Here is a 27,163-nt window from a genome sequence, read left to right as displayed (position 1 = left end):
CTGGGGGGCTCCGCGCCCCGCCGGGGTCCCCGCGCCGCGCCGCCCTGCACCGGGCCGCCCCCTTGGAGACACCTGCGCGCCCCCGGGGGGGGGGGGGCTGCTAGCAGACCCCCCCCCCCACACACACACACACCCCTGCACCGGGCTCTGCGGCGCGGAGGCGAAACTTTCTCCCGGCGGCGCCGGGCAGGTCGCCGCTGCACGGCCGGCTCCAGCCCTGCGCGCCGGGAGCGCTCCCCCGGAGGCGGCGAGGGTGCGCGGCTGCAACCGGCTCCTGCCGGGCCTTTCCCTTTCGTGCACAGCCGCGTCCTCCGCTGGGGATGCTCAGGACAGGCTCCCCTACCTGGAGATTTGGGAACCTTTTATCCTCTCGCCACCCCCATAGTCAGGGAAAGCTAGAGGAGAGAAAAACGGCCTTAAATTCATCCCGCGGCCAGAAGGAACCGAGACATGAGAGATTTGCAGAGCAACCACTGCGCAGCGTTAGGCAGAGCTTGGAGTTAGGTGGGAAAGGGAGGCTAAACCTGGCCGGTGGTGGATCTGCAGAAGCCAGGGCAGCCTAAAATTTCCTCCCTAGCTAATCGGGAGAGAGGAGAAGATATGGATTTGCACCGAGCTCCCCTCTCCCCATCCTCCCTGGGTATCATGTAGAACAGTACTTTGAATACTTTAAAACAGGTAACACTTGTTGGTCGCCTGTGATTTTAACCTCACCTCCCCCTTTAAAAGTTTGGCACTTCCAAGGCGTCAGTAATTAGGTGGTTTCGTGCTAAGTGTGCCAACTGATGCTATCTTTAAAACCCTCCGAGTTATATAGCAAATGTATGGAAAAATGCTGTGTTGCAATAGCTCCACTTACCCAATTCCTGCAGGGCCGGCTTTGCAATGGGAATGAAATCCATGCTACGGGAGTGCTGCAGCTGGAGGGGGGGCCGGGCACGCACTCCCAGCTGCAATGTTTCACGGCGCGGGGTGGGGGGGGGGAAGGGCTGGGAAGGAGGGTGCCAGAGCTGCTGGGGGCAGACTTTCACCCTGGGGTGCGAACAGCCTTGTGGTTTGGGGTGTGAGGGGGGCGAGGGGGTGCTGCTGCGAGCAGTGGGGGGGAACCACGTACCAGGAATGGGGGACGGCGAGCCCACAGTGGGCTTTTTCTCGGGAGGGGGGGGCTTGTGCCCCATCCTTTGCAGGGCTCCCCCTCGGAAGGCCCCCTCCCATCGTTTGCAGGACCACCCCACTGGCAGCTCCCCCATTCTTTGCAAGACCCCTCCCCATCCATTGCGGGACCCCTCCCATCCTTTGCAACCCCCCCATTGCACCCCCTTACCTATTGCAACTCCCTCAGCTACACCCCCACCCATTGCAACCCCTCAGGTGCACCCCCCCCCCTCCACTGCACGCCCCGCCCGTGGCCCGGCGCGGCCCGGGGGAGCGAGGCGGCGGCGGCGGGCGGGCGGGCGGCCGAGGGGAAGCGCCATACAAGGCCTGGATCCGGCCCCGCCTCCGCTGCCTTCTTTGGCGGCCGGTTCCGGCGCCCCCGGGGCGGCGCGGCGCTGGGGCGGTGCGGAGCGGAGCGGCGCGGAGCAGCCCCCGGGCCCTGCCGCCGCCGTCGCCGGCCGGGGCGGGGGTCTCCCCTTGCCATCCCCGCGCCCCTCCCCAGGGGGGGGTCTCCCAACCCAGCGCCCCCCCCCCCCAAATCCAGCCGCCCCTCCTCGACCGCCCAGCGCGTGCAGCAGCAGCAGCACCACCAACCAGCTCGAGTTACTCCAGACTTTATAGCGGAGGGGGTGAGGGTTTCTGCTCTGCTTTATTGGCAGGCACCGGCGAGACTTTCCTTTGTAATTACTGTGCCGGAGCAAGCATGCACTGGCCCGGCTCTCCTCGCCCCGTGAGCTGGAGGAGCCCTGCATCCAAGCGCCTGCCAGGCAGCCCAGCCCCAGGCTTGGCTCGGCGCCACGTGGTACCAACCAACGTGGATATCTGCCTGCGGAGATGATGACTACGCCGTGGGCGGAGGGGCAACGGATCAGCGAGTGTGTGAACACAATCCGCGTTGCGAGCTACGCCCCTTACCTCAAGAGTCCCCCGCCACCTGCTCCGCGCGGCGAGCGGAGCCGTTCCCCGCTCCTAATCCAGCCATCTGGGATTGCGGGTTTTATTGATAAAGCCCCTTACCCCTCGCTGCAGGATTTAAGCCTAGTTCAAAGCCTACTGAGTCACAAAGGCCTCGTTTACACAAGATGCTGGGCTAGGAATAAGGTGTGCACCTAAACCCATTCTGTGAGAACGGCCTAACCCTGTATGGACGCTATTTCAGTTACTAATAGTGCTTTAACATCAATTGATGGGGCACAGCCTTTAGCCTAACTAAACCAAGGTGCTCCTAGACTGGCATGAAAATGGCCATGTGGGGGGTTGTACTGGCTTACTTACGGCTTTACATAATGGGTGCAAGCACCCGAGTAGTCTAGTTTACCTGCAGGGAGCAAAAAATTCTCACCTTCGAAGTTCTGACTGGTTTTAATCTCTGGCTCAGCCTGGATGGAGTCTGTGCAGATGAAAGCTTCATTAATTCTGTCCACCCGCAAGGCAGGGGCTGGCTCTTAGCTGTTCGGGCAATGCCTGGCCAGGCAAACCCCATCGCGGTCGGGATGCCTCAGCACCGCTGTAACGTGAATAGTCCTCATTGCCATCAGTAATTTCATAGCACACATGCGTATGCCTGAAATCTTGCTCGAAGACAACGCTGTTCAGTGTCCGCCACTGTTATTTCCCTTGCATTTAGAAAGCCCATCGCATTCAAGCATAGAAAACAGAGCTGGCTGAGCCTCCAGCTTGGCCGCTGGAGCTGGCTGCCTCCTTCACCCCAGCGATATGGGGAGAAATGATGCCCTGAGGCCACGTTGTGCAGGGGAGCAGGGCAGCGGGGTGCTGGCAAGCTGCCCTGCTCCAGCTGAGCAACTTGCACCTGGGACCTGCTTCCTACACCTTCGCTTTCCCCATGTGTGTGTACAGAAGTTGGGACAAGGCCCAGCATTATTCAATAGTGCCCAAGCACCTCCTTGCCCTGCCCGGTCCAGCCCCCACCATACCCATGCCAGAAAGGCACTTCGGCAAGGAGGAAACGGAGGCAGCAATACAGCACAGCCATCCGTACACGGACGGAGGACGAACGTCTCGTGTGAATTCCCAGGCCCCTGCGCCACCCTCTCCGGTCTGTGCGATGCTGAGAGGAACCAGGCTGGAGATAAGCACCGACCTCCGCGCACGCTGGGCTAAAAAGGCCGCGGCGCTCAGCTGGAGCGGCCGTGGCGTGCCCCACGTGCCGGCCCCGCTGTCAGCTGACTCGCGAGCTCTCCCCGCTCCTCTCGGTCTTGTGACCGGGACCTGCCGCTCGCCCCGCAGATTTAGCAGAAGTTGCTGTGCGCAGGGGACGCGGATGATTCATGTGCTGCCGCTTCTGCTGAAACCCCTGCAGGTGCACTGGGGCTGCACCTCGGTGAGAGGGAGAGGCCATACTGTGGACAGGTCTCCAGGGACCGCTGGGGCTTTTAAAAGGGGAACTATTCAGGTTTTTTCACCTGATTAATGACAGCACAAATGTACCTATAGTGAGGATAACATGATGCTGACTTTCATGCCTCGTGGCAAGACAAATGAGCCACTCATTCCCATTGACATCCGTGCCAAAACCCCTCTGGAGATCTAGAGCACAGAGCTGAGCTTGGACAGAGCTGAGTCTCCCAGGCCTAGAGGCAGGAAGAGGTCCCCCTCATTGTCCCTTTGCGCAATTTAATTTCTCAGGGAATCTGGCCTCCGGTTTGCAGCAGGAGCTGGGCGGCTCTGCACAGCGTTCAGTGCATGGCTGGCGGCTTCCCGCTCTCGAGACCTGCACTAGCAGTGCCTCCGGCCCTGGGTTGTAGAGGATGCTCGGACACAAAGCTGGAGGCTCTTGCATTGCCAGGAGACAAGGCTTTTCTCCCCAGCTCCTCGGGGCTGCTCTAGATGTAGATCTAGGACTGCTAAGGTCACAGAGTCATAAACAATGTGGCTGGTGGGGCCCCAAAAGGTCACCTACTCCACTCCTACCCCCAGGCATGACTGTACTGGGGCCATATGTGTAGGTGGCTGCTTGGATGGCCGACAACACAAGCTCTTCTCAAGCAGCTTGGAGAAGGTGGAGAAGAGGAACAAATAAACCCAGAGCCTTGAAGCCACCCGAACCGCGAGGTGGGTGTAGCGGAGGTGTCTGATGCGGCTGCCTCAGTTTCTCAGGGCTGCAAGTGTTTTGTTTGCAAGCAGTGAGGTTGCACCGGCAGGACAAGAGCGGTCCAGGGGAGGCAGCCAGATAGCATCTGTGCCTTCCTGAGCTTCGACGAGCCACCCTGGCTGCTGCAGCCGCTGCGGCGATGGCTGTTTGCAGCGGGGGGGAGCGGCAATGCCTCCGACTCACCGGCGCAGCGATGCCAGCTCTTTGCCCTTGCTTGCACCAAGCAAGTCTCTGCCAGTTGCCAGCTGCCACCGTGCCCGTCGTGAGCAGACATCTCCCCCGGGTGCTGCTCGGGGAGCGGCGGCAGGAGCCCGTGCAGCAGCTAGTCCTCTGCGTAACCCTGGGCCCGCAAGCAAAGGACACTCCAGGCCTGCAGGGTTGGGATTCAGGGTAATTTCATCGCTGCTGTAATTTCAGGATGAGGAGAGATTTTTCTTTGGGGGGGGCTCAAATTCTCGTTGCAGGCTGAACGCTCGCCTGGAGAATTGCAGCTGGGAGAAACCGCGCTGGGCAGCTGCTCCCGGACCAACACCTCTCGGCACGGTCTGTCCTCCACGAGGCAGTGTCCCAGCTTACCTCGGTTCTCCTGATTCGCCTGTGAAAACTACACACTCGCCTCCTCCGGAAATATCCCCAAAGGGTCACGCTAAGATGTGCATGGCAAGAAGCCATACCTCTCCCTCCTCACTCCACTTTTTGGGGGAGGGGGGGTGAAGGGACGTGGGGGCAGCACTTACCTCCCCGGGACACCGCTGCCTGCCTTCCAGGCAGCTCAGCCCATGGTCAGTCCCTGTGGATTCGTCTCTGCGGTCCTGCTTGCTCGGCTCCCAGCCGCGCTCCGAGCGCTGGAGCCAGCCGGCTGGCGGGGACACGGGGCCAGGGGACCGGGAGGGCATGGGTGAGACACTGCGGCTGCACCGGCAGAAGGCAGTGCTCTGTGGGTGGGTGCGGGGGGCTTTTCCTGCCTCAGTTTCCCAGTGGCAAAAGGGGGAAATCAGCGCAGCCTCGCCCCGTGCAGCAGCGGTATTGCAAACGCTCGGTCCTGCGGTGAAGAGCTGCAAACCCATGCGGTCGAGCCAGCGGCCCAGCTGCGGGCACCCCGTGCAGCCCTGGACACCCTGCGTGGGCAGATGGGTGCTGGGTGGCCGGGGCCAGTCCCTGAAGGTGGCAGCACTGGGAGCCGGCTGGAGGCGAGAGGAGCAGCGCCGGCTGCGGGGCAGCGGGAATCTCGCCGCCGCAGGGACGCGGTGCAGCATGTGAGCCCGGAGCTCTTTCCTGTTATTATCCAGCGGGGGAACAATAGCGGCAGCGGTCAGCGCGGTGTGACCCAGAGATAAGAAGACAGTGTGATTAGCAGGAAAGCAAAAAAGTAGGTCCAGAGCAAAAAGCAGTCCCGCGGGAGCAGCACCGCTGGGAGTGATGGATTTTCAAGCCAAAGGACATCTGACAGTGCAGTAGGGATGGGGGTCACGTGCGGAGCTGGGCAGCGAAGCCAGGGCTTGTCACACTGACATGATGGGGAAAGCTTGAGTTTCGAATCTGGAGCCACGGCCAGGGTCCTGGAGCCACCGAGCAGTGCCTGAGCACTGCTGCTGCCCCAGACAGGAGCCTGAAGAGAGATACTGGTTTTTCATAACCTGAAACAAAGAAGCAAAAGAGGAAATCGATGCTTGCGTTAGGTCTGAGAACTGTGCCATGACACAAAACTTTGGAGACGTTATAGTTCCCTAAGCAGAGCAAGCTGGTGGCACACACAGCGTCCGAGCGCAGGGGAAACGCTCTGAGCGCGTCTGACGGTGCTGCCGGAGAAGGCACCTAACGTGGTGCAAACTGAGCAAACGGGCAGGAGGACCCGGGCACGGGTGCAGATGTCGAATCCAGCATCTAACATCCAGGAAGCCATAGGCTGGGCAGAGCCAAACGCAAGGGATGGGGGGGAGAGGAACCTGCCCGAGGTCTCCGCACCGCAGCCGTTGCTGGGCCGGCAGCTGCCTCGGCTGGATGCAAAGGGGTCCCTGAGCAGGCAGGAGGAGCGTGGCCCAAATCTGGCAGCCTAAAAAGGAGCTGCTCAGAGGCGTGAGGACAAAGGCAGGCTGCTGAGAAGAAACCGCCACCGAAGGAGGTCGCTGTCTGGAGGCTGGTGCACGAGGGGCTCGTTCGCTGCTGGGCAGCAGGGCAGGGTGGGTTAATCCTGGGATGCCGTGCCGGGAGACGGACGTTTCTGCGGCTGGCTAAAGCTGGAAAGCTGCACAGCCTGGGAAACTGCCGCGCCGGAGAGCTGCGCTGGCTTTGGTCTAGCCACCGAAGGAGAAACTGGTCGGAGGCCAAAGGCGAGGTAACTTCACATGCATTGAAACTAGCCCAGGGGGAATTAGCCATTTCCTAGCAATGAGGAAATATCGGGTTAGCTGAGGACCTGCAGGGATGCGAAGCCGTCGCAGAGGGAGTGTGAAAAGCGAGTTGCTAGCAACAAGTAAGGGCAGGCCGGCTGGTCGGCGCGGGCTGAAGCTGCCCTTTGCTTGCGGTGGAGGCCTGGGCGCTGGCGCAGGGAGCCGGGCGAGCCACGCAGCCGGGCGGCAGCTCCCACCGCGCTTCTCGGCCGCGGCGCTGGGTGCACCTGCCTCACCCCAGGGACCGGCGGGCGCGAGCAGGGCAGCGCCAGCACCGGGATGTGCCAGGGCTCCCGGGGTCGGTGGAAAGGAGGCGATCCCAGGCTGCCCCCCGGCCGGGGAGGTGCAGGCTGCACCGTGACGTTGGCCGGGCAGGATGAGGTCTCAGAGCCGTCATTTCAGAGGGTCGGATGGGCTCTTTGCTGGTGGGAGAGCTCAGCTGTCTTCGGTCTCGGATCGAATTGAAGAGCAGAGCTGATGGGTTCGAGGCTGCCCAGGCCACCGCGCCAGGAACCCGTCATTTCTCTCCAGGAGCGTTTGGGGCAAACCGTGCTGGAATAAGTTAATGCTCCAGGCCGGGGTGTGTGAGTTTTGGGCCAGAGCAGCGGGGCTGCGAGCCGCCCCCTGCTCCCGCCGCGGTGCATCCACGCGCAGCCCAAAGCAGCCCCAAGGCCGCCCGCCCCGGCAGCCAGCTGAAAGAGGAAACAAAACCCCGAGGCAGCTTGTCTCTGCTGAGCATCCTTTGAATTGGGTGTCTCAGGAAGTCTTGGGGCAGCTTTTCTGAGCAGACCGAAACAGGCGCCGTGGCTTGCCCTCTAATAGCAGCTGCCAGAGGATCCCAGGGCGCTGCGAGACCCGGGGCCGGGCGGTCGCCAGCTGCAGGGCGCGAGGCCGGGGCGTCCGAGCCGAGCTGCCACCCGCCGGCTCCCTCCTGGGGACGCAGCCCCACGCCCACGGCCCTTTCCCTATTACTTCAGGAGCCCTAAATTCCTGCCGCGGCCTTTCCCAGGGCCCGCCCCGGCTCGTGGGGCACCCGGCATGAAGCAGCGGCGAGGAATCTGCGGTATCCGGCACCTCCTGGCCACGGGCGAAGCCGAGCAGCCGGCTCCGGGCAGCTCCGCTCCGCCGCGCGCAGCTGCACCCGCACGGCGGTGGTGGCAGCGGCGGCGCGGCGGGTTCCTGCGGGGCTGGGGCTGCGCTTATTCTCTGTAATAAAATCAAGAAAACGAAGGTCTGGCCGCCTGTGCGGCGGGCGGGGGGGGACGGGGAACCTGCTCGCCCCGAGCGGGCTGCTCTCCCGTTATGGGATCCATCCGGCCGGCCGCTCGCGCCAGGGGATGAATGAATCTGAAATCAAAGCTGATTTGGTCCCTGCAGACCAGGAAAGTTTGATCCTGCTGCATCCCACACTGCAAAGAGGAGAGATGTTGGCAGAGGGCAACCCGAGGGCTGAGCCACTTGCACGTGCCCCCAGATCTGCCCCAACACCTCCTCTGTTCCCGCGCAGGGAAAGCTTTCACTTTGCAAGGCCCCTGCTGTTTGATGTGGGAGCCTTTACTGCCCTGCTTTCCCCAGCAGCATTCCTTACGGTGAATTATTTCAATAAAAATTAGGTTTTTGTGTTATGTGTTTAAGAAAATAAATAAGAAAAGGCTCAGGGGATAATTTGCTCCTTTGCAGAGGAGTGCTGCAATAGAGTCGTCCCCAACATGACGTTAGTCCTCTCCTCGTTTCGCCAGCCCGGGGAATGGCTGCGGTCCAGCTCCCTGCGCTCCCAGGCAGCGTCCGAGCGCCGCGCAGAGCCCCGGCTCTCCGAGCACCCAGCATCGTGGTCCCCGTCGCTGCAGCCCGGCTGCTCTGGCGGCGGCCGCCTTGCCCGATGCCCATGCTGGTGCTCAGCGCTTCTGGAAAACCTCTTGCGTTGGCACCCAAAATAGACAGCTTTGTTTATCGCTGTGTCCTGCCTCAGCTTCCCCACCGGCGACTGGGGATTAACACTCCTGACCTATTTCCCGCCGGGTGCAGCAGGGCTTAATTCACTGAATTAAGCAGGAGTGCATAAGATCCGCAGATAGAGGCATTATGAGGTGAGATATCATTAATTAATTCATAGGTTGATATAGTTATGTGCTTAGATCATCATCAGCTCATCCTGCTAATCCCTTCTTGTGCAAGTAGCTCCGACACGGGCCGCGCTGCCGGCCGGCGCGAGCTTGCTCCCGGGCAGCCGGGTCATTGCAAGGCCGGACACGGGCGCCACGAGACGCAGCACCCCTCGCCCAGCACCTCCCGCGTCCGCCCGGCGCCCTGGGCACGGGGGCCGTGCCGGCCGCGCCGCCCCGGGGCCCCGGCCGCAGCGCCGTCACAGCCGGGCGCTCGCGGGAAAGAGGAGCCCGCGCCTGCTCTCCGCCGGGGGAAGGCGGCCTCCCCGGGAGCCATTTGTTGAGATTTTTCATTACAGTAATTATTTCAATAATCATTAAAAATAGGTAATTATTACCCTGCTGACTTAGGAATTGCGTTTAGCCCAGGCTTCCTCTGGACTCTAGCCCAGTTTTGGAAAGAAACATCCCCCCCCGCATGTGCTGCTGGGAGCTGCCGTCGGTTGCATGAGGAGCCTTCTTTTTCTCCAAGCTCGCTGCTACTATATATATACATATATATGCATATGATATTTAAACCCCAGGTACCCCCCCTTTTTTGGTGCGCGCCCTGCACGGCGGTCTCGCCGCGAGGCTCTGGGGCGAGCGCCCCGTGGGCTGGAGGGGCCGGAGAGACGCCGGAGGGGCCGGGGCGCAGCGCTTCTGGGAAGGCCCCGCTTGTTTTTCTCTTTTTTTTTTTTCCTTTTTTTCTTTTGTTTTTTGTTTTTACTGCCGAGAAGCTCTGAGTTACCAGCAGCCGGCAGAGCCCCACGGCGCAGAGGCGACCGCTTGTAAACCAGGCAGCGAAACCACTTCCTCGCCCCGGGGAAAGGCGAGGGGAGCCGGCTCGTGCTCTGCTCCGCGGGATGTGGTCCCCGGGCCCCGGGCGGACCCCTCGCCCCGCGCCGCTGACAGCGGCCTCGGACGGCGCCGGAGCCCCCCGAAATCGCCGGCAGCTCGCGCCCCCGCCGGGAGCCGCGACCGGCCGCTCCCGCACACCTCGCCGCTCACCTTAGCTTCCCCCATCTATTTTTTCATCCCCCCCCTGCCTGGACCTTCAGAAGAAGAAAGCCACGACAGTGGAAAGTCGGGCTAACAAATACAAATAAAACTTCCTCTGGATGCTAAAAATGACACACGTAGACAGAGAAAAAAAAATTATATCGGTGACAATAACACGGTGCGGAGCTATTTCAGTGCCGGGCTGTTCCATTGCAGCACTCGGCGCTGAGGTTGTGGCTGTTGAAAACCAGCCACTTCCCCAGGGACGTGACGTATTTCCTTTCCATCACAAACTGATTTAGAAGCAAAACTTTCTACATTTAGGCAGTGAGAGGCTCAGCTTCTCTTTTCTCTCTCACACCGATCGTGAGCGAATGGAAGGAGAGATAAAGGGGGTGGGACCAGCACGCAGTGACTGTACATCGCTTCCTTTTCTCTTTTTTCTTTCTAAATAATCAAAAAGTAACAAAAAAAAAACCACAATTAATATTTTCCACGCCGTGAAGGCCTTGCAAACATCAAAGTGAGAGTTTGCGGTTCTGCGCTGGCTAACGCTACGCGCGGCGTTCGACGAGGTGCGTTTTGGTGCAGTTTGCTCCTTAACGCCGAGGCCGCCTCTTTGCAACCCCAGCCACGAAATCCCGAGCCGGCGGGAGGCTCCCGGCTCCGGCGGCGCCCGCTGCGGCCGCCCCACTCGCGCCCCGGCCCCGCCGCTCTGCCCAGCCCGGGCGCCGCGGGGCGCATAACGCCCCGATGCCGCGGCCCGGCTCTCGCCGACCCAGGCGGGCCGAAACTCCCGGCGGCGGGAACACTCCGCTCATCCTCGCCTCGCGTTGAAAACCAGAAAGGATGGTGATAATTTCCTAGAAGGATAAACATCCGATTGCCTTTTCTCTCCCGTTCTACCCAAAAATAAACACAGCGGCCACAAGGAGTGGAAGGCAGGGAGGAAAGGATGACTACGGTTTGACTGCAGGATGTCAACACAGCGTGACCTCTCATTTGCACCGGGCCCGCTGCATTAGCCTAACAAGCCAATTACACCCTCAGCAGAGGGTAAATATAAAAAAGAGAAGGAGAAATCCAACTTTAGCAGACTTCCATGACATGTCTAACTGTCATTTCCTCTGCTGCTAATTTTAGCTCCGATTGCAAACCGGGTAGTGTGTTTTGTATTTTTTTCCTGGGCTGTGGTATGTCACCCGGCTTCCTTTTTTTGCTTCTCTCCTTCCCGCCGAGTCCTGCCGTCGCATGGAGCGGCGCCGCCGCGGACTGCTGCGCGGAGGGCTCGCCGCGGAGCCAACGCAAGCCTCGGGTAAAACCGAGCCTTACCTGAAACCCTAATGAAAGAGGTAATTAAAGGGGAGGCCCAGCTAAGCGGCCGGCAGGCAGAGCGCTGCTGATTTACGGCTTTCACGTCGGTTTTGCTTTCCAAGAGAAGCCGGCTGAGGCGGCAGGCGAGGGCAAAGGCAGGGCAGAGCCGGGGCCGGCCGGGCCGCGGCGGTTCCCACGCTGCCACCCCGCGGGCCGAGGAAGACCCCTCGGGGCCGAGGGCCGGGACCCCTTACATCCCCGCCGAGCGCCTCCTGGCTGCACGCGGGGCTGCGCCGGGGCTGCCCGGCGCGCCGGCCCCGTGCAGCGCCGTCCGTGCGGGACCCGGCACGGGTCTTGCCCTGTCCGGCTGCAAACGCTTCGGGGGTAGCTCAGCCCTGCAGATGCTCCTCCGGCTGCAAGGGGGCTCTGCCCCGTCCCGCCTGGCCGGCTCTGAGCCCAGCGCGGGCACGGCGGCGGGGTGCCGGGCGGCGTGGGAAGCCCCGGCCGCCTTACCTGGCGCGGCCGCGATGCCCGAGCAGGGCCCGGGGGACCGGGCAGCCCCTTCCTCTGGATGCTCCACCTCCATCGGTTTGCCGCCTCCGCTGAAGAAGAGCTTGGAAAGAAAACCACGTCCTGTGGCTTCTGGGGGACCAAAGCGATGACGTTTGCGACCGCACAGAAAAACAGCGTCGCACCGACACCAAACCTCCGAGCCCCGCTCGCCGGCCGCCCGGCCACGGGGCTGCCCGGCGGCGCCCGGAGACCCCCGGGGAGCAGCCCCCCTCGCCAGCCCGCCTGAGCATTCAAGCCCACCGTGCTCCATGCATGTTTTATTCTGCGAGCTGCAGGCCTCGCCGCTAAAGACACCCACGGCGCAGGCGGGACGGGACGGGGGTTTCCTGGGAGCAGCACGGCGGGAGGAGACGAGGGTTTCTGCCTCCGGCTTTCGGGAGAGGGGAGCTGAGATTTCTGGCTGTAAAGATGAGGGCTGGCATAGCAGAGCCCCCCCAGCAGGTCCCCGGGCGTGCCGGGGGCACGGGCTCGGCGGGGGCCCGGCGGTGCGGGGAAACGGGCCGGTTCGGCAGAGCTTGCGGCTGCAAAAGGGACCGGCGCAGGGCCGAGCACGCGGGGCCGGGGCGAGCCGCCGGCTTTGGCCGCCCCGTCTAATCGCCGTCGTGTTTCGTCAGGAACTGGGTGGAGGCCACGGGGGAGCCGAGCCGAAACCGCTCCACGAAGCGCTCCATGGACCAGGCACCTGGGGAGAGACGGAGAGAGGGCAAGCGGTGAGGCCGGCGGCGGCGGCGGGAGCCCCGCGGTCCTGCCGGGAGCCCCGCTAGCCTTTCCGGGCTGCAAAGCTGCACGGTTTCTGCAGCCCCCAAGGGGTCTGCAGGAGCCCGGGGCTCCCCGACGCCTGCCGGGCCGCGCCGGGTGGCGAACGCCGTGGCTAGCCGCATGGGGCAGCCCCGGCCCGGCGGGGAGCTCGGCTCTGCAAGCCGCCTGCAATTTGTTGACTATCTTCTGCCTGCGGCATTACAGACCACATCCTGCAACGCCAGCGGCAGCGGGCGCCGCGCCTCCGCCTGCCCGGGGACACCGGCGCCCGCTGCCCGGCGGCGCGGGGCGGCCGCGGAGAGCCCCGCGCCCCTGGCACCCCGCCGCCGGCCGGCCGGCCGGGCGTGCACGCGGCTCGCTGCTCCGGGGCCTCCCCCTCCGCCCTCCGTTTGCTTCCTGCCGACCTTTGGCGCGGACCGTCCCACACTTTCCTCCAAGCCCACCCTGAGCCGCCTGGAAATCCCCAGCCGCCGAGCCGCTCCGCCGTGCTGGATTTCCCCCGGCTCCCCTCGCCTTCGCACGCCAAGCCGGGGCTCCGCCATGTATCGGAAGCAGGGATATTTTCATCCCTGCTGCTGCAGCCCGCTCGGAGCCCCTCGGCCGCGCGCCGGCTGCACCGCGCTGCCTCCGCCATCCCGGCGCCCGCCGCGGGAAAAACCCCGGCGGCGCTCCTGCCGGCGGCGGGCCGGAGGGAGCAGAGGGGCGCAGACCCCTGCGGAGCCCTCGTCCTTCGGCAGAAATAAGAAGTGAAACAGCCTTCGAGCCTCGTTGCCCCAGGCGACGGGGCCATCCCGGGCGGGAAGCGAGAGCGCCCTGCCGGGAAACGGCAGGATCTGCCGGGCCACCGGCGAGGGTGGCAGGAGCGCGGGGGCACGCGGGGCGGCCTCGCTCTTGGCTGCAGCCCGCGTCAGATTTTCCCGCGCGGGAGGCGGCAGGGAAACCCTCGCCCGGGGCTGGGGGCAGGTGGGATTCCCTCGTGCCTAGCCCGGGGTGCCCAAAATCCCCCTCCGCGGAGCGAGGGTTTGCAATGAGCACGCATCTGGCTTGCAGCCAGAGCATCCCCCTCCGCAGCCGGAGAGAGCAGGGGCCGCGCTCTGCCTGCAGAGAGGTGCAGGGATGTGTCCTGCGGCTCCCGCCGCCCCGTCCCTGCGCTGCCGGGCAAGCGCCTGCTGTACGGAGCCGACGCGCCAGCCGGTGTCCTGAGGGATGCAAACCTCGCTCCCGCGTCCCGCAGAGAGCCGGAGTCCGGCAGGCGGGCAGGCGCGAGGCTCCCGGACCCGGGCACCGCTCGCCGCCCCGAGACGCTCGCCGGGCCGGGACCCACTTCGGGGCCGTACAGCAAACGGGGGACACGTCCTTCCACCATGTTGGCCCGCCATCCCTTTCCCGGCAGTGCCGCAAGGCCGTGGGGACGATGGGGCCGGGCTCCGGCCGTGCCTCGCCGGCACGGGCAATGCTACGGCACGGCGCCCCGGGGCGGCGGGTGCGCGCTCCCGGCTCGCTCGGGAACCCGCCGCGTGGCGGGCGACGCCGGCCGCAGCCTCTTGTTTATCCGAAACCCGTCCCTCCTCTCCTCTCCCCTCCCCGATGCTGCTCTTTAATGTCACGGCGCAGCCCGGCAGGCTTATCTGACTGCAAATCACAGCGTGAACTAGAGCACCCCGGCCCCGTCGCTCTTGCAAAAGCGCTGAGCAAAACCACAACTCGCTCCTTCATCTGCCCGCTGCCGCGCCGGGGCCAGAAAGCCCCGCTGGGCTCGACAGGGTCCCTTCTGCCTCCCTGCCACGGCCGGCTCGGCAGAAGAGCCGCTTCCCGCGGCGATGCCGAAACGCCGGCTGCCGGGCTGCGCGCGGCCCCGGAGCGCGGGGCTGCCCCGCTGCGGCGTGCAAATAACTCCCGGCCGCAGCCAGCGCCCGGCCGGTTCGGGGCAGGCGAGGTGCCCCCGCGCAGCAGCCCGGGGCAGCTCTTGCTTTGCAGGCAGCCGCCGCAGAGCTGCTAAAGGGAGCTCGCGCAAGCCGCAGCGCCTTTTGCAGAGCTGGGAGCCGCCAGGCCGCCGTGCACGGCCCGGACGCGTCCGTCCCCCCGCCACACGTCACCTCGAAAGGTGCCCGCTCGCCCTCGCTTGGCCCCGGCTCCTTTCGCGGGAGCGATTTCAAAGCGCGCGCAAAGCCCAGGTGGGAGCCGCCCCGCGGGAGCGGGACACGGCCGCCTCGCCGTCCCCCGGGGCGCCGGGGGCTGCCGCCAGCCTCGCTGCCCCTCCGGGGAGGCGCGGACCAAAGGAGCCGGGACGCGGCGGCGCTGCCGCCGGCTGCGGGCACCGGCCGGCGAGCGCGGCCCGAGGGTTTTTCCTGACCTACTTTGCTACCTGCGAGCGCGCCGGCCGCGCTCGCCCCCGGGGGCAGCCCGCTCTGGCCTCCAGGAAAGCCCCGGGCGCAGCGAGGGGGGAGATGCATGCCACCGGCCGCGGAAAGCAGCCCCGCACCATCCCTCTGCTGCGGGACGTCGTCCCCCAGGGCGAAGCGCAGGTGCCGGGCGCCCGGCTGCACCCGCAGAGCTCGGCCGCGTCCCCGAGCCCGGCTGCCCGGGGCAGGAGCCGTCCCGTCCCGGTGCGGCCGCCCCCGTCCCCTCCTGGCCGCACCGCTGCAGGCAGCGAGATGTGCAAATATCTGCCCATCCCGGAGTCGGGCCGCTGCCCCGGCACCCCCCGGGCTGCTTCCCTCGCGCCCGGCGCCGCGGCGCGGGCAGGCCCGGAGGGGACGGGAGGGAGGTGGCAGGGCCCCGTCCCCTCCCCGCCGGAACAACGAGACATTTCATGCTCGGCTTGGGCCGCTTTCAAGCTCATTTCCTGGAGGATTAAATCATAGGGTCTTGCCCTTAGCCGCCCGCCTGCCCGCCCGGGCCGGCGCCCCCGCGCTGCGGAGGGGGAAACTGAGGCACGGGAGAGCCGAGAGCTGCGGCCGCCCGCCGCGGCCTTCCCCTCGCCGCCGCCCCGGCTCCTCCGAGGGCACTTTGCCGCCTGTAATTTATCTGCCTCATCAGCGGGGCTGCTCGCCGTGATGGCAGCCCTGATGCTTTTCTGCCAAGATTAATGATGTCCCCGCGGAGGTGGGCGGGAGGCCTTTCTCGCTGGGCTTTTGGTCTTTTTCCCCCCCCCGTTAAACGACATCCGGACGCTTCGACCCTGCAGCCAGCCCTGGCACCCAGGCGGCGCGCGGACCGGGCTGGGACGGAGGCAGAGGGCAAAGGTGGGGAGCGGGTGGAGATGGAGCCCTGCAGCGGCGGCGCTCTCCGCAGCTCCGGGCTTCTCCCCTTCCTTTGCCAAAGCTGCAAAATCTCTTGTCTGCAAAAGCCTCGAACCCGGAGACGGTGGCGTTCAGCATCCCGGCCCCGGAGCGCAGGAGAGCAGCCTCGGGCCTCCTCAGGGGGCTGCTCGGAGGAGTCCCAGGGGATGGAGCCCCGGCCGGCGCCGGCGGGAAGGTGGCGCTGAGCCGCGCTGACAGCGCTGGCAGCGAAAGCGGCCGCTCACCCGCCTGCGGAGCCGCGCGCTGGCTTTGCTGCCTCGGCCCGGCGCCGAATCTCTCCGTTTCCCCCCCCCCGACCCCGCACACGGGAGTTTCCCCGGCTCGGTGCCGCGGCCGGCGCGGAGACCCAGCAGCAATTCAGGGCTAGAACCGAGCGTTAACGCCTCTGGATTTGATGAGCTTGGGGTTTGACATTTTGCAGACCACAAGCTATTATCTTCCATCTAGCAAAAAATGCAAACAGGGCTGTAACCGTCCGGGTTCGGCAGGGAAGGGGAGCGAGCCCCGCGCCGAGCCGGGCCGGTCCCGCTCCTCGGCCCCGGCGCCGCTGCCCAGCGGTGGCAGAGCAGAGAAGTGGCCTCCTCTGGAAGCGGCTCCAGCAGGGAAACCGAGGCACCAAGAGGGCTCAGTTACGTCCTTGAAGCTGCACAGCAAGAGAGCGAGAGATCGATCCCAAGCAGTCGCAGAGAAGGACCCGGTTTTTTGGGTGGTTTTTTTTTTTTTTTTGGATGAAACAAGTCTTTTTACTGGAGAGCCACCCGGGAGAACCACCTCTCCTGGCAGCACCGCGCCGGCCCGGGGCGCGCAGAGCCCGGGGCTCGCCGCGCGTCGCCGGCCCCGTCCTGCCCCGGCTCGCACGCGCGGGCAGAGGAAAGGAGGCGCGCGCGCGCCCGCCTTTGTTCTTAGCGTTTTGCTATTCCCCCTCGCTCTGCCGTTTCCCACGGATCCGAACGACGAACAAACATTTTCGAGAAAAAGAAATCCATCTGCGCGTCTGGGTCAGGGTTTAGTGCCCTCTTCTGGAGGCTTCGGCCCCTGGGCGCCCGCGCGGAGCGGCTCGCCCCCGGCGAGTTTGGCCGCGCCGGGCCGGTCCGGGTGCCGCGATGCGCGCCCGGCGGTGCCCGCGCGGGGCAGGACCTGCGCTCCGAGAGAAACCCCGCAACGCTTCTCTGCCCCGACCGCAGCGGGACGGGCTGCCCTACGCGCGCCCGCTACGGCCCTTCCTCTTCCCGCGCGAGGCCGAAGGCGTCCGCGCTTCGCCCCGCGCCGAGCCCAGCCTTCGGCCTCGCCGGGCCGGGGAGGGCGCTGGGGAAACGGCGCTCGCCCCATCGCGGCGGCTCTTACCCGGCGAGACCAGCTCCTCGGCGCCCAGGGCCACGGCCTCGTGCGCCGGCTGCTCGTACAGCAGGAACTGGTAGCGGTGGTACCCGCTCCGGGACGGCGGCGCGGGGCGGACGTACTCTGCGGGGACAGGAGGGGCCGCGGCTGAGCCGGCTGCGGGGACGGGCTGCCGCCGCGTGCACGGCCCCGGCCCCGGGCGGCCCTCGGCCGGGGTGCTCTCCCCGCTGCGCCGGCCGTGAGCCGAAGCTGGCCTGTTTGGCACCGAAAGGCTTTGTTCGTGTCACGTCACAGTCGTCGGGATGCCTTTTGCTTTTTTCTTTCGTGTCCCCCCCCCGCCCCCCGTACCCCTTTTTAAACCGCTTTGGAGCTCTTCCAGCAGCTGGGTGTTTTGCCAACCACTTTTGCCTCTCCAAAAAAAGAAACCCCCCCCCCCCCCGGCATTTCCAGCAGCGGCCGGCAGCCTCGGCCGCGCCGCGCGGCTCCCTCCTGTCCGGAGGGAAGGGGCGATGCCCCGGCCCCGGGGCTGCCGCGCTCCGGCCGGAGGGACGGGCCGGACCCGCGCCGGGACGCAGGCTGCGGGAGAGCAGCCGGGGCGGCGCTTGCGAGCCGGACTCCCCGCCGCAGGCTGCCGCTCTTTCCTCCGCAGCGGCGTCCCAGCCCGAAATCCCGGGGCCTCCGCTCTGCCCGCCGCTCCGGAGCCGTCACGAGTTTCCGCGGCGGGCAGTGCTCAGCCCGCCCGCAGGGCCCGAAGCCGGCGGAGGTGGAGGGGGGGCCGCGCTCACCTGTCAGCACGTGCCCTCGGGGGTTGCCGGCCCTCAGATCGGCGCCCTGAAACGACAGAGAGCGGGAGGTGAGCTGCTGCCGGGCCGCCCCCCACCCCCGGACCCTCTTCCCGGCGGCCCCCACCTCCCGCCACCGCTCGCAAACCCTCCTCTCCCTGCAGCCGCCGCTGCGTCCTGGCCCCGCGCCCGCCTCCGCCCGGGCACCTCCGTCCTGACCTGCCCTGGCAGCTGTTAGCCGGGAAGCGATGCCGCAGACAACGGCGAGCGAAGCGCGAGCGGGGAGCGCGGCCCGCTCCCCGGCCCGCCGCCAGCAAAGCTTCGCCCTTCTCCGGAAGGAAAGAAACCTGCTTTCCACCGAGCCACGGGTGGTAACAGCCTCCCCGGAGACGCGTGCGGCACGGCGGAGTTCACCCGAAAGCCAAGCGCCCGCGAGATCCCCGGCGATCGGCTCGGCGAGGCGCTCTCGCCGTTTTTGCAGCCGGAGCCAAAAATATCCCGATGACAGAGACCTGATGACTAAGATTGTCAGCGCTGACTAGCAGCTTCTCAGCCCTTGTTTTTCGGCCGGGGGGGGGGGGGAGCCGCCAGGGGTGAAGCACCCCAGGTGCGCCTTGGGGACAAGGACACAGTGCATCGCTGAGCACAGTCCTGGCCCGCCAAGGAGCGGTGCACCTCGGGCCAGATGTGAACACCCACTCCATCCAGCTGGGCACGCCTAGCCCGTCCAGATGTGCAGGCCCTCCCAACCAGATGTGCCTGCCTGCTCCATCCAAACAGGACCAGGTGATCCATCTGGCTGGGGCAACCTGCTCCATCCAGATGTGCCTGCCTGCTCCATCCGGATGGGACCACCTGCTCCATCTGGATGTGCCTGCCTGCTCCATCCAGATGTGCCTGCCTGCTCCATCCAGATGTGCATGCCAATTCCATCTAGATGGGACCACCTGCTCCATCCAAATGGGACTGCCTGCTCCATCCGGATGGGACCACCTGCTCCATCCGGATGTGCCTGCCTGCTCCATCCAGATGTGCCTGCCTGCTCCATCCAGATGGGACCACCTGCTTCATCCAGATGGGCCTGCCTGCTCCATCTAGATGGGACCACCTGCTCCATCCAGATGGGACCACCTGCTCCATCTGGATGTGCCTGCCTGCTCCATCCAGATGTGCCTGCCTGCTCCATCCGGATGGGACCACCTGCTTCATCCAAATGGGACTGCCTGCTCCATCCGGATGTGCCTGCCTGCTCCATCCAGATGTGCCTGCCTGCTCCATCCAGGTGGGACCACCTGCTTCATTCAGATGGGCCTGCCTGCTCCATCCGGATGTGCCTGCCTGCTCCATCCGGATGTGCATGTCAATTCCATCCAGATTAGCCTCCCCATCATATCCAGACGTGCCCACTTGCTCCATCCAGATGTGCCCTGAATGAAGGGGCGAGCGGGGCCAGGACCCGCTGCCGGGCTCAGCTGCCCCGGGAAGCTCGCTGCGCCCATGGCTCCAAGCACGCCCCAGCCCCAGCCTCTCCTGGCCCCGTGGCCCAGCCGGGCCGGCTGCCAGCCACCTTTACTCCGGGCTACGGCTTCAAAGGCAGGGACTGCGGGTTTCTCTGCTCCGGGGAGGGCTGTTCCCGCACAGGGAGCCCGCGACCTCTTTCTATTCTTGGCTTCGCCATGGGCTTATCGGGAGAGGCTGGGCCTCCTCCCTATTTTCCTACCTGCTAATGTAGGTTGCCAGCTAGCCCCGAGATGCAGTGGGTTCTCGCTAGCCCCGGGGATGGGAGAGTCAAAGGATAAAGCTCCTTTTAAGAGGAGAGAACAGGAAGAGGGCGGGAGGGAGAAAGTAGGGACACGTACTCCAAACCATGCCTCTTTTTACAATAAACAGATATTGTAAAGGCAAGGCAGCAAACTCTGCTCTCAATTGGCACGGGCCGCCGCGCCGGGGGGAGAAGCTGGGCTGGGACGTGCGCGATGCCGGAGCAGCATCTGGCCGGGGCAGGAGCTGGGCAGCCGGGCCAGCGGCTCCCCGGGGCGAAGGGGGACCTGCACCCGGCTCTGCCAGGGGTTGCCGGCAGGTTTTCCTAGTGCAGGAGAAATGATTTATCAGGAGGGATGATTCCCCGCTGCGCTGTTGCCCCTTTGCCGCGATGCACCCCGACGGCTAGTCGCCGAGAGGTGGCGGGAGCTCCGCTCCCACAGGCAGGAGGATGAGCAAAAGAGGCGAATTTTTCCAAAAAGCGGAAGGGGTGCGCGCCCCGCCGGTCGCCCCGGGAAGGAGGTCTGGGCCGGCCGGTTTGCCTGGAGCAGGGGGGGCGGGGGCGATGCAGGAGCCTCCTGCAACAGCCCCGTCCCCGACCGGCCGTCGGCCGCGACCGCCCCAGCATCCCCACCACGAGCCCAGTTAATGGATGCTGATGAGCCGCCGCGTTTATTAATACCCTTTTATGAGAGCGTTAATAGTTCCTAATGACACCGTTTGTATTCATTTTTTCCTTTCCCCTGCCGGGGAGACGGGCTAGGATGTGGAGGGAGACATTTCCACCCTCCGGAGCGCGGGGACGGGGGGAAAGGCCTGCCGGGCTCGGTGCGCCGGTGGCCCAGCCGAGCAGGGGCCGGGCCGAGGGATCGCGGCGCCGGCTCGGCCGCATCGCGCCGGGCCGGGTTTGCAGCCTCGCGGATGTGCAGGAGCCCAGGGAAAGGGCAGCCTGGCGGCAAGGCCGGGTGTTGCCTGCTCCACATCGAAGCATTGGGGAGGGGGGGGGAATAAACAAATAAAAATAAGAAGGGAGTGAGTCACATTTTGTTTCCTTCTTGATCTTTTTTTTTTTTCCCCCCTCTTCTTTCTTCTTCTTTTGGGGAACGTGTCTGATCCCATCCGGGCCGAGGGGAGGGCGCGCGAGGCGAAGGGCTGGGTAGCAAGCGAGCCGGAGATTCGCCCGGGCAGCGGGCGCAGGAACTGGCGCAGCAGCTGGACGGACGGACGGACGGACGGACGGGACCGCGAGGACGCCCGGGGCTGGCGCGCTCCCCGCCGCCGCGGTCCTCCCCCTCCCTCTCCCCGGCAGCAGGCTGATATGATCAGAGAACAATTAGCGAATTGGGAAGTTAATCCCCAAACAAACAGGGCGCCTCCCGCGCCGCTCGCTCGCTCGCTTGCGGCACGCTGGCTGCACGGCGGAAGGCGGCTTCAAAGCCGGCGCAGCCAGGAGCCCAGATTTGTTCTTCTCGCGCGCGCTCTCTTTTCTCTGTGATCTTTTTAATGAGGTCGGGATTTATGAATTGGCTCGCAGGAGCGCGGAGGGGAAAAGCTAGGGAAGGGCGGACCAGCCCGGATGGGAATCAGCCTCCTGCAAACAAACCGGGGGCTCAAACAGCCGCGGTTAAGGATAAAAAGGGTAGTCGCGGCTGGATGGGGCTCAGCGTCCTGGCGCCCGGCCCGGCGGCCCCGGCAGGACACGCACCCCCCGGGGGGACCCCGCTTTCCCCCTGCTCCAAACTTCCCGACCCCTCTGCTGCATAAGGCGGTCTCTGCAGGTAGCGGCGCGGGCGGTAATTTTGAGGGCAAAGCTGCCCTTTCGTTGATTTTCCGATCACCGTCAGCTGGCTTTCTGTGCCTGGAGGAGACTGTCAGACCATACCATGCTAATTGTTTTTTGTTATAAACGTCACATCCGATTATGCCAGCATCGTTCTGCCACTGAATTAAACCTTGGCATGTCCACGTCTTGTTCTCTCCAGCAAAAAAGGGAAAGGGTAGAAATTGAAAAATACAGAGAGAGACAACAGGGTGTGGAAAAATTGCTATTCCGACAGATTAAATAGACTTTTCACCCAGGAAGAGAAGAGGAGGAGACGTGGGAAAGGCCTGTGGGACCCCGACAGCGCAAGGGAGCTGCAAGCAGGATCCCGGGGAAGGACTCGAACCCCAGTAACCCTCCCGGTACCCGGCGAGTGTCTTGCCCCAATAATTATTTCAGTGCTGTGTTCCCAGGGCAAGGGATGACTTAACGCAAGCGATGATGGAAAGGGTTTGGCCCTGTGTATTCACAGCAGCTGCGATTTGGAAAGAGCTCATGCACGCACGCAACATGGCGTGCAACAGCGCCGAGCACCCGGCCAGCACCTCCGTGCCGCGCTGGGACGTACTGCGATCCGCGTGCGATCTTTAAGGTGTATATACCAAAAAGCACGCACACCTGTGCATGCACGTTAGGAGTTTTGTGCCCACGGCGCAGCTCCGGCACCTCCGCTTTTACTAAAAGCGACTTTCACATCTCAAAGAAGCTGAGAAACGCGATACCCCGGCAGCAAACGCCTGCAAACCTCAGCCTAACTTCCCGCCTGCCGCTTAATAGCTCGGCCGCTTTGCTGCATCTTCAGCAAATCGGGGTTAACGAACGCAAGCGACAGCGGATTAACCCGCTGTTGCAGCGCCTCCTGCTCTGGGCTGCAGCCCCGCGGCCCGCCGCCTCTCCCGCCGCGTGCACCGGAGCCGGCAGCCGGCCTGCCTTGCGCAGACCCATCGTTCTGAGCTGCTTGCAGCGTCCTCGGAGTTTGGCCGTTCTGGGCAACGTGCGGCTTGTCCGCCGCCGAACGCTGTGCGTGTGAAAGTTTAATAAACCATGGTGCCCTGGACAATGTCCCCCCGCGGCTTTTAGTACTACTAGGGAGCAGCTACGTTTTCTTTGAGCAGCCCTGCCTTTTTTCTAGATTGTATAAATGCGGAAGGCTACCATAAAAGTATATTAAAAAATAAATATCGGGCACAGTTGTAATTTAAATTAATGTTTGTCTGATACGCCCTAATGCCCCAGGGAAGGACATGCTGTAGGGTTATTAACTAAGCAAAATAAACATAAATCACCTCGGTGCTTGGCGCTTTGCAAAATTTTTAATCTAGGAGCGTGAAAGCAGCAGAGACAAAATGCTGCACTTAGTAACCTAAACTGTTCAGATCTGCGCGCTGCAAAGAGGAGCGATCACAGCCACTTTCACCGGGCTCCTCTGCTTCTCCCGAAAGACAAAGGCTGGCATTTCGAGAGCCAAAACATCCCGTTTCAAAAGAGGGAGGCGCTGCTGGGTGGATTTCCAGCGAACGACAGATACCTGCCCGGCTTAGGCGTTTCTGACAGTCCCACAATTTGCCTATCTGCATCTTTCCTTAACTATCTAGGTTAGGGGTCCGCGCCAGCGGGCGGAGGCTGTTGTGACACCTCCACGGTTTTGAAACTTTTGCCAAAACATCTCTGTTGAAAAAGGAAAGGGTTTTAAAATAGCCATGCTGCTATACAGGCAGGTTAGCAAAGCGCGGACGCAGGACGGCTCTGCTCCAGCCCCAGGCTTGCAGCCGCCGGCACGCGAGATGCAGCTTTGCCAGGATGCGTTCGGCAGGGGTATAAGCGATATATTTAGGAGCCGAGGTATGCTGCGGGCCCCGCTGCTCCGCAGTGATGGAGCACGGCTGGAGTAGCTGCTCCGAAACCCACGCAGCTCCTGCAAACCAGCAGTCTGGCCATGGGCGCAGGCTGCTTTAACTCCCCACACCTTCCTCCTAGCTCTCCTGCTGCGCTCTTTCCTCCTGGGTGCCTTGCAGGTGAGTGTCAGGGCTCACTTAAGCAAGCAAATTGCACCAGTTCAATAAAAGGATGATTTAGACCTGACTAATTGGCACATGGAAGCTGCCGTACATGCCCTCATTGCAGTTTGCACCAGCTCTGCTCTGGTCTTGTTTACACTGGCTGGGAACGAAGCACGCACCGGGAGCAGGGCGCGCACCGGCACTCGCAGTGGGGCAACCGAAATCCCGCGCCGCGTGCCTGGGCGCACCCAAAAGACCCTTCGGACGGCGTTGCAATCGCTCCTTGTGCGGCTACACCCCATTTCCAAGCCTGTGGGCCTCTGTTGTAAAGCAGGATGATAAATGATGAATGCAATCACTAATAACAATAAGGATGTTGATAGCAACCTTAGGGGTGTGTTAGGAAGCCGAGTGGATGCTGGGCTCCGCGGCTGCCGGGGTTTTATATCCGCGCGGTGTTGCAATGAGACGGAGCTGGATTGCCGATGAGTCACCCTGACCCGCTGGCCCGGTGCTGCCCCGGGAGCGAAGGACCGCCGGCGGGGAGGACAGGCGCCGGCTTCGCCCCGACCCGCTCGCCGGCAGCCCCCCGGCAGTGCGCCGGGCGCCCCGCAGGCGCCCCGTCTCACCCTGAGCCAGGGCTGCTCGCCGACGGCGCATTTGGCTATTGTGTTTGAGGATGTCTCAGGAGGAGGAGGAGGAGGAGGAGGAGGAGGAAGAGGCCTTTGGGCGCTTGGCCCCTGAGCTGGCCACACTTCAGGGACCATAAAATAACGGCCGGGAGTCCCCTCGGAGGCCGGCAGAAGTGCCGCGGGGCCACGATGCCTGCAAAGCACTCCTCCGAGCGAAAAACCTGGAGAAAGGCACAATGCGATGAGGAAGGAGAGAGTTAAGACACGAGCAAAGCCCCCAACACTTCAGTGCGGGGAACAAGCTCGAACTGCTCAAAAAGGGCTGGGTAGGACCAAAAAGGGCTTTTCCATCCCCAGTTTCTACACTTCTCGCAGGGGAAAACTTGTTTGCTCGGCATGCGTGTAGCTTTAAGATTAGCTTGCTTTTCCAGCAGCAGATTTCCGGAGGATTCTTGGAGAAACACCAATTTTTGGCTAATTCAGGCATTTAAAGGACCGTAGCCTCATTCTGTGCACAGCAGAGCGGAGCCCGAACCCAGCGTCGCCCGGGGGGATCCGCACAGGGGAGCCGTGCGGATGCGCCCGCGGGGAGAGCGCGGGGCCTGCCTGGCTTTGGGGAAGGGGATGTACCTGCTTCAGCGTTTGCAAAGCACCAGCTCATTCCCAGCGCTGCCACGCTCCAAATAATAGCAAACAATAATAAACAGGACCGTGGGGCGCGTGCGCCCCGCGCTTGCGTTTGCAAAGAGGTGAAGATGCCCAGCTTTGGCCCCACGACGTGCCGCGCGCCACTCAGCGGTTTTGGAAGCGCCGCACCAAGATGCGCAGGAAACTGCAGCGTTTGCCCCCCAGCAGCCTGCCTGCCCCCAAGAGGTGTCCCCTCCACCTCCTGCCCTGCGGCCGCCCCGGCAAGCTGCGCCGCCGCGGCAGGAGCAGGGGCAGGCGGCCGCGGCCCCGCGTGCGTGCGTGCGTGCGCGCCGCGATGCTGCGCCGGGAGAGCGGCAGATCTGCAAATCCTGCTCCCTGGGGTGCCTGCTGCGGAGCCCAGCCACCTTGCCGGCGTGGGGGCGGATCAAAGGGCGCGCGTGCCAGCTCGGCTGCCGCTCTGGGCCAACCGGGCTGTTGTGGCTTCGCTAATCTGATGGGAGCACTGGGGAACCAGTGGGGTTTTTTTTCCTCCCCTTTTCCTCCTTCCGTTGCCCCAAAAGTCTCCCTTGTGCACCCGACGCGGAAAGCCCACCCCGGCCCCTGCCGTCCCTCCGGAGCCGCGTCCGGAGAGCAGGACCTGGCAACGCGCAAGGGGAGGCTCTGCAGCTGCCTCTGGGGCGCTGCCACTTCCAGCAGGAAACGTCTCTCCTTGGAGTACCACGAGCTCCCCCCTCGTTTTTGGGGGTGGCCGGGGGATATAGGAAGGATGAGAGCTCCGGGAGGCCAACGAGCCCTGCGCTTCGGGCTGCGCGATGAGAAAAAGCTGCGTTCGGCTTCCCGCCGCGCTTGCCGTCCGCGGGAGCCGGCCGGGCGCCGTGTCCTGCGGAAGAGGGGTTAAACGCAGCCGCGCCGCTGCTGCCGCACCATCCTCCGCCTGGCGGGCGCTCAACGGCAGCTCCTGCCAAGGCTGCTCCGACAATGCCATGCACTTCCCTTTTTTCCATAAAAGTCAACCGGAACAGGGCTCCCGCGGGGCTCGGGGCTTTCTCTTTTGGCGCGCATAGGCGGCCCGGGGCCGGCGGCCGTGCGGGAAGGGGGCCAAGCTGCCCTGCCGGGGCGGATGCCGGGGGCCACGAAACGCCCGCGGAGGCGGAGGGAGGGGGGAAAGGGCTCGTCCGGCCGGAGCATCCCGCCAGCCCGCGCCGGACCCCGGCAGCTCCCCTCGCGCCTGGCCCTGCTACGACTCACGGCGCCGGCCAGGGAAAGTCGTTTTTCACCTCTCTGAGGGGGTGGCCAAAAAAAAGGATTTGCAGGGTGGACGCGTGGGGACGGGGAGAAGGTGCCCGAGCCGGCGCCGGGCGCCGCGGCCGGGGTGTTTCTCTGGGCAGCGGCAAGCGCCTGCTTTTCGCCGGGTTTCGTCACCGCTGAAGCAGCCGAGCGGTGACTCAGGCGCGGGGCTGTCGTCCGGGTGCACAGGGGCTGCCGCCGCCGCAGCCACCCGGGGGGCTCGCGGGGAGAGGAGCAGCGGCCGGGCCCGCCTGCGCCGGGACGGCACCGGCCGCTTTTCTCCTTTTCCTGCTTATTTTGGGTCATGCAGACGCACTGGCCAAGCATCTCCTTTCCAGACCTCCTTTTGGGCAAAGCGGGTCCGAAACCCGGCCCTGCCGGGGACCCGGCGGCGGCACAAGCACCGGCCCGAGGCGCAGGCGAGGGGCGCAGGCTGCGAGCAGCCCTAGGGCTCTCGGGCACAAACCCTCTCTCCGCCAGCCCAGACCCAGCTCCGCAGCGCGGTGCACGGAGCCCAGGGGCTGCCCGCGGCCGTGCTCGCCGGGGCCGGGCTCCCTCCGGGCTCCCGCCGCTTCCCAGCGGCTGGCCCAGGCGCCTGCTCTTGCCGAGCCGGCGGGGGGAGGAATCCGTCGGCGCGGGGCGAGCGCTGCTATCGCTTACAGCCAGACGAGATGTCATCACACCGCGAGGCTGGGGCTTGCATCACCCGCGTCTTGCAACCGCGAAAGCCAAATTTTTACATCGGCGGCGCGCACGCTGGCTCTCCCTCTCTCTCTCACACACACACACACACATGCAGTAATTAACTTAATAGGTTTCTTGCAGAATGCCCCGTGAGTGATGCTCAACATATTCAAGTGTTGACAAGACGGCGCTGAGCTCGCCGCCCACGCGCCGGGCCAGCCGGGCACACCTTCCTCGGCTGCAGCGGGGCTGCAGAGCGGCGGTGGCGCTGCGGCCCGGGGGGAGCGCCCGCCGGAGACCCTTTCCCCGGGCCCCTGCGCATCCCGGCTGCGTACGTGCCCGGTGCTGGCGGGTCGCGCACCAAGAGGGAAAAAATGCATTTATAAACAGAGGGAGCGGGGCTAGCGGCGACTGCAGATGTCTAAGCACGTCAGAGCCACGCTGAGCGCGTGCTGCGGGCG

At 64.3% G+C, this 27,163-nt stretch overlaps 1 protein-coding gene and 1 long non-coding RNA gene across 31 annotated transcripts in view; one reads left to right on the top strand and one right to left on the bottom strand.

The window, feature by feature from the left end:
- Positions 1-1,790: 1,790 nt before the first annotated feature.
- Positions 1,791-27,163, bottom strand: part of PEBP4 (phosphatidylethanolamine binding protein 4) — an 82,585-nt gene continuing 57,212 nt past the window's right edge. For 14 of the 30 annotated variants that reach the window (XM_068920593.1, XM_068920599.1, XM_068920592.1 and 11 more), the window contains 3 exons: positions 17,872-17,917; positions 17,093-17,209; positions 11,628-12,369 (listed from right to left, as the gene is read on the bottom strand). In XM_068920593.1, coding sequence (XP_068776694.1) covers positions 12,278-12,369; positions 17,093-17,209; positions 17,872-17,917 — 255 coding nt within the window. In that variant the 3' untranslated portion in view covers positions 11,628-12,277. The other 16 variants (XM_068920584.1, XM_068920581.1, XM_068920573.1 and 13 more) reach the window with 5 other exon arrangements.
- On the top strand, positions 10,593-20,369 carry LOC138062445 (uncharacterized). The gene is made up of 4 exons (XR_011136454.1): positions 10,593-11,152; positions 12,302-12,397; positions 17,736-17,939; positions 18,033-20,369. It is a non-coding gene; the product is annotated as an uncharacterized lncRNA (long non-coding RNA).

The sequence above is a fragment of the Struthio camelus genome, chromosome 27 (assembly GCF_040807025.1).
Source record: "Struthio camelus isolate bStrCam1 chromosome 27, bStrCam1.hap1, whole genome shotgun sequence".
NCBI classification, from domain to species: domain Eukaryota; kingdom Metazoa; phylum Chordata; class Aves; order Struthioniformes; family Struthionidae; genus Struthio; species Struthio camelus.
Note: the sequence above shows the minus strand (reverse complement) of the source record. Positions and strands in the feature narration are given on the sequence as shown.